This window comes from Pinus tabuliformis, chromosome 2_1, assembly GCF_031772625.1.
Source record: "Pinus tabuliformis cultivar Carrire ecotype Pingquan chromosome 2_1, CPIR1, whole genome shotgun sequence".
Lineage (NCBI taxonomy): Eukaryota > Viridiplantae > Streptophyta > Pinopsida > Pinales > Pinaceae > Pinus > Pinus tabuliformis.
Window position 1 is genome coordinate 548,341,117 of NC_142299.1, and position 4,536 is coordinate 548,345,652.

General features: G+C 35.3%; 1 protein-coding gene across 1 annotated transcript; it reads left to right on the plus strand.

Moving 5' to 3' along the window:
• The first annotated feature begins 1,863 nt into the window (after positions 1-1,863).
• LOC149201520 (jasmonate-induced oxygenase 1-like) lies at positions 1,864-4,292 on the plus strand. The gene is made up of 3 exons (XM_089399762.1): positions 1,864-2,453; positions 3,513-3,843; positions 3,926-4,292. Exons 1-3 carry the CDS (start codon positions 1,984-1,986, stop codon positions 4,172-4,174), a joined length of 1,050 nt encoding a protein of 349 aa, XP_089255888.1. The 5' UTR covers positions 1,864-1,983; the 3' UTR covers positions 4,175-4,292.
• Positions 4,293-4,536: the final 244 nt, after the last annotated feature.

Consider the following 4,536-nt stretch of genomic DNA (forward strand, 5'->3'; position numbering starts at 1 on the left):
TGTACCACCCCCAACTACATTAACATGGATATGCTCATGGCTTACATAGCATTGACCCATGCCCTAGCCCACCAACTCCATAGGAAAACTCGAACCAAGTCACGGACCAACCTAACTAGGTCGATCCCTCGACAAACCCTAACCAAACCTGAGGCAGGCGATGCCCCTCATCAAACCTTGATAGATGTTAGAGACACACAACCCCTCTGGTGGCCTTGAAAACAGGCACTCGACCCACTCTTCCACCCACACATGCGCGAGTGACCAAAAAAGAGATGCAGATATCATAGCCCACTTCATAGAGGGTCATGACGAACCCTAAGCAACAAAGCCCTGAAGGCGGCTGGCCTAGAGTGTCAGAGGCGTTATATATATATATATATATCAGCCAAACAATTTTTGTTAGAATATGATTTTACTGTTAGGTTAAAATTTGTTTTCAAATGTATAAATACTCTCAAAAAATGAAGTACTAAGATTGTGAAGAGTTTCTAGCTGAAATTTTTAATTCAAAAAGATCTCCATTAAATTTGAGAGAAATTGGAGCAAAAAAATAAACAATTATATTAATATAAAAATTATAATTTAATACAAACCTATAAATCAATATTGATCTAACATCAATATTTTTTTTTGTTAATTACAAATTTATATGACTAAAATTATTTTGTTAATTCAAATTATTAATTGAGAAAAAATTATTATTTTTCTAACTCAATTTCAATTTGAATTAATAACATATTAAATTCATAAAATTAACCTTTTTATCTGTCAAAATGAATGAATTGTTCATCCAAAAAAACCCTTCTAACAAAATATACATTATATTTCTAAAAATTTTCAACAACATTATATTACTCACTATAAAAATATACATACCATAATATTAAATTCATATTAACCCTAAAAAGTGTTTCGCTCACAGCTCGAGAATGTGATGATTCCAAAGTAAAATTGCTTATTATCATTTTATTTATTTCTAAAAATTTTCAACAACATTATATTACTCACTATAAAAATATACATACCATAATATTAAATTCATATTAACACTAAGAAGTGTTTCGCTCACAGCTCGAGAATGTGATGATTCCAAAGTAAAATTGCTTATTATCATTTTATTTTTTCCTCGTAACATGCCTAGCGGGCCCACCCTAAGGGGCCGCATACCATCTGATGAACCACCTCCAATGACTTGGCCGGGATCCTTTAACCAAGTGGACTACCCATCATTTCATGCCATGCAAATAATGTTGAATATCTTATTTAAGGGCGAATTACCGCCGGAGTGGAATACATTGACTTTTATACCGTGCGGCAAATTGCGGCACGAGAGGAATCTCGTTGGCAAACTATTGTAAATGGAAATACAATAGAAAGAACCACCACTTGAGCATAACATAAATTTCGATAATGAGATGTGAGGGTGATAAATGTTTATTAGTGTTGAATTGATAGTAAATAGGAGTATACAACAAAGTAAAGTATACTAGATAATTAGATAAATGTGATAATTGTTTATGAGCTTTTGAATGGATGGTAAATGAGCAACTACAACACAGTAAACAACTGTACAAGCACAGCACAACAGAAATTCAGATAACCAAGTACATATGATAAATTTTTTACTAGATTTTGGATTGATAATAGGTAATTCATTCCGAGAAATATTAACCAAAAAAACCTTAAAATAGTCATAAAAGCTATTTAATATATCAATCGAATGGTAGGAGGCCGCTTAAAATATTTTTACATATATTTAATAATAGAGATGAGAAGATATATATTTAGTGGCAGCAATTATAAAACACAATGCTTAATTACTATTCTTATTCTAATTACTACTTCTGATGTCTCCCAACATAATATATGTCTCAGACGGGAAGCCCTGGGATTGCTATCATTACTTGTTTAGCAACCTCGCCATTGCTTTGATATCCAATAACTTATCTAAGGTGGATTGAGTTTTGAGCATCGTTTCCCATGGATTGGCCGGAGCCAATACAGAGAGTTCAGTGTATTGCAGAAAGCGGCATCCAATTCTTGCCTTCGAGATACATCAGGCCTGATGACGAGAAGCCCATCGGGCAACGGGTGGTGGAAGAGGAAATACCCATCATAGATCTCTCGGGCCTCTATGACGAACGCCGGAGGAAGACCATGGAAGAAATATCAAATGCATGCAGAGAGTGGGGATTCTTCCAAGTGATTAACCATGGGATTTCTCCGGAGCAGCTTGAGGCCGCAAGTGAGGTGTCGAGCGAGTTCTTTCGTCTGCCATTGGAGGAGAAACAAAAGCACGCCAATGATCCTGTGACTTATGTTGGATATGGCAGTCGAATTGGTGTGCACAAAGGCGCGACTCTCGACTGGGGGGATTACTATTATCATCATTTTTTGCCGCTTTGCATACGAGAGGAGCACAGATGGCCTTCTGAACCAGAGGAATACAGGTAACGAAAGATTCATCTATGTGTTGGCCGCTTTGAATATTGCATTTTTCATGCTTCTTCTGGGATTGTTGTTAGTTGTTTGTTTGATTTCAATTTCTGGGATTGTTGTTAGTTGTTTGTTTGATTTCAATTATCAGAGTTTAGGGAAAATAGTATTTTATAGGTTGGATTGTCAAAATAAAACAAAACAGTACACCAATTTGTTCTTTATTTGATTTTCCACATTTTAGCCGACATATCAGAAGAGGAAGAAGTACCTTATTAACCCTGGATAGGGATATTGATTAATAAGATATGCTTCTCAGTTTGGGGACATACTTTTGCAGGCCGCTTCATGGAACGGCACTTAAAGAGATTTGTATGTTATTTGTTTTAAACTCTATAAAGCGGTTTTGTAAGATGTATAGGAAATAGGAAATGAGTTACAATCTATTTTTAAATATAAAATTTTCAGACCTAGACATTTTCAGACATTTGAACTCATAATGGATCTGAATTTGCGGAAATCTGAGTTATGGTTTCTATATTTGTACATAGTTTTTAAGAATGGATTTAGTTTCGAAGGATAGTTTAGTTGGTGAAGTTTTTGAAAGTTTAGTTGAGTTTTTGTGAAGTATCTAATTTATTTAGAGGTTATAGGGTTAAATTTCTTCAACACCTTTGAGTTAAGCCTTGCTAAATTTCGTAAACAGGTAGATCCCTAGATTTTCAAGTAAATGTAGTGGATACTCATATTTGTAGAACACATTAAAAAAATAGTTAGACTGGATTGGACATTGAAAGAAAGATTCAAATACCTAACTATCGAATTAAAATATAAATGCTTTTGTGGATAGTATTTTAGTTAATCGGGACGGGTAGCTTTGAATTCGCCATTTTTGTTAGCTTAGATTTTACAAAGTTAGTCACATGCTTAATAACATCCTTGTTCAATCTGTTAACCTAAAATTACATTAAATAAGAATCTGCTGGCTTGGATTCAAAGATTTTTTTTCACTGTGAACGGTCATGAAACATCGATAATGTTTTCTCAGTTTGTGATATTTGCTTACATGGCAGGGCTAGAATGAAGGAGTACTGTGAAGAAACGTTGGAGCTTTGCAAGACCCTGCTATCTGTGTTTTCAGAGAATCTCGGCCTGCCTCCGGACTATCTAACGGAAGCTTTTGGCAATGAGGAGAGCATTGGAATTTGTGTTCGAATCAATTATTATCCCGTGTGCCCACAGCCGGAATTGACTTATGGGCTCTCCCCTCACTCCGACCCTGGAGGAATAACCGTTCTACTACAGAATGATGTCGTTGGCCTGCAAGTTCGAAAAAAGAATTATTGGGTGCCAGTGCGGCCTGTTGCTAATGCTTTAACTATAAACCTAGGCGATCAAATAGAGGTGAGTGCTTCAAATAATATTTTGTTAAAATACATGCACATGGACAAAGTGGTTTCAGGTTTCTTACTTATCTTTTGCGCAGATATTGACAAACGGAATTTACAAAAGCGTGGAACACAGTTGCGTTGTTAACAATAAGAAGGAACGAATATCGATTGTAGTTTTCTGTAACCCTAATGGGGAAAGGGAAGTCGGGCCTATAAAGGAGCTGATCAATGAATCCAGCTCTCCAAGATACGGGCAGATGACGTTTAATGAATACAGGAAGTTCATTCGAACTACTGGAACTAAAGGAAAGTCCTACGTAAATTGCACCATAAATTTTCGATAGAATAGTAACATCATAATATTCCAATTATTACAACTGTTTATCATGGAGCATTTCCATTGGCTCCGTACTTGTTTGTTCGCCTTTATTTGTATAATCATACTTCTCTGGACTTGACAAAAGACTAATTGTTTAAGGATATATCTGATGTAAGTTCCTGTTATCTTAATGTATATATACTTGTGCGTTTAATGTTTGAATGAATATATATACCTATATTTGTATATTAAGTAATGTTTGCCTAGTCTCCTGTTAACTGGTTGTAAATATACTTCTGTGATAAGTAATGTTTGCATGGTCAGTGTCCGGCTGTTCTTAAAAAAATTAATACAGCAGACCATATATTTGAAATGGCAGTTCAGGAG

Bases quoted from the DNA above. Each gene is read 5' to 3' on its own strand.
- LOC149201520 (XM_089399762.1), top strand. From the start codon at position 1,984: ATGGATTGGCCGGAGCCAATACAGAGAGTTCAGTGTATTGCAGAAAGC. The intron at 2,454-3,512 runs GTAACGAAAGAT...CTTACATGGCAG, and splicing joins TCTGAACCAGAGGAATACAG to GGCTAGAATGAAGGAGTACT. The intron at 3,844-3,925 runs GTGAGTGCTTCA...TCTTTTGCGCAG, and splicing joins ACCTAGGCGATCAAATAGAG to ATATTGACAAACGGAATTTA.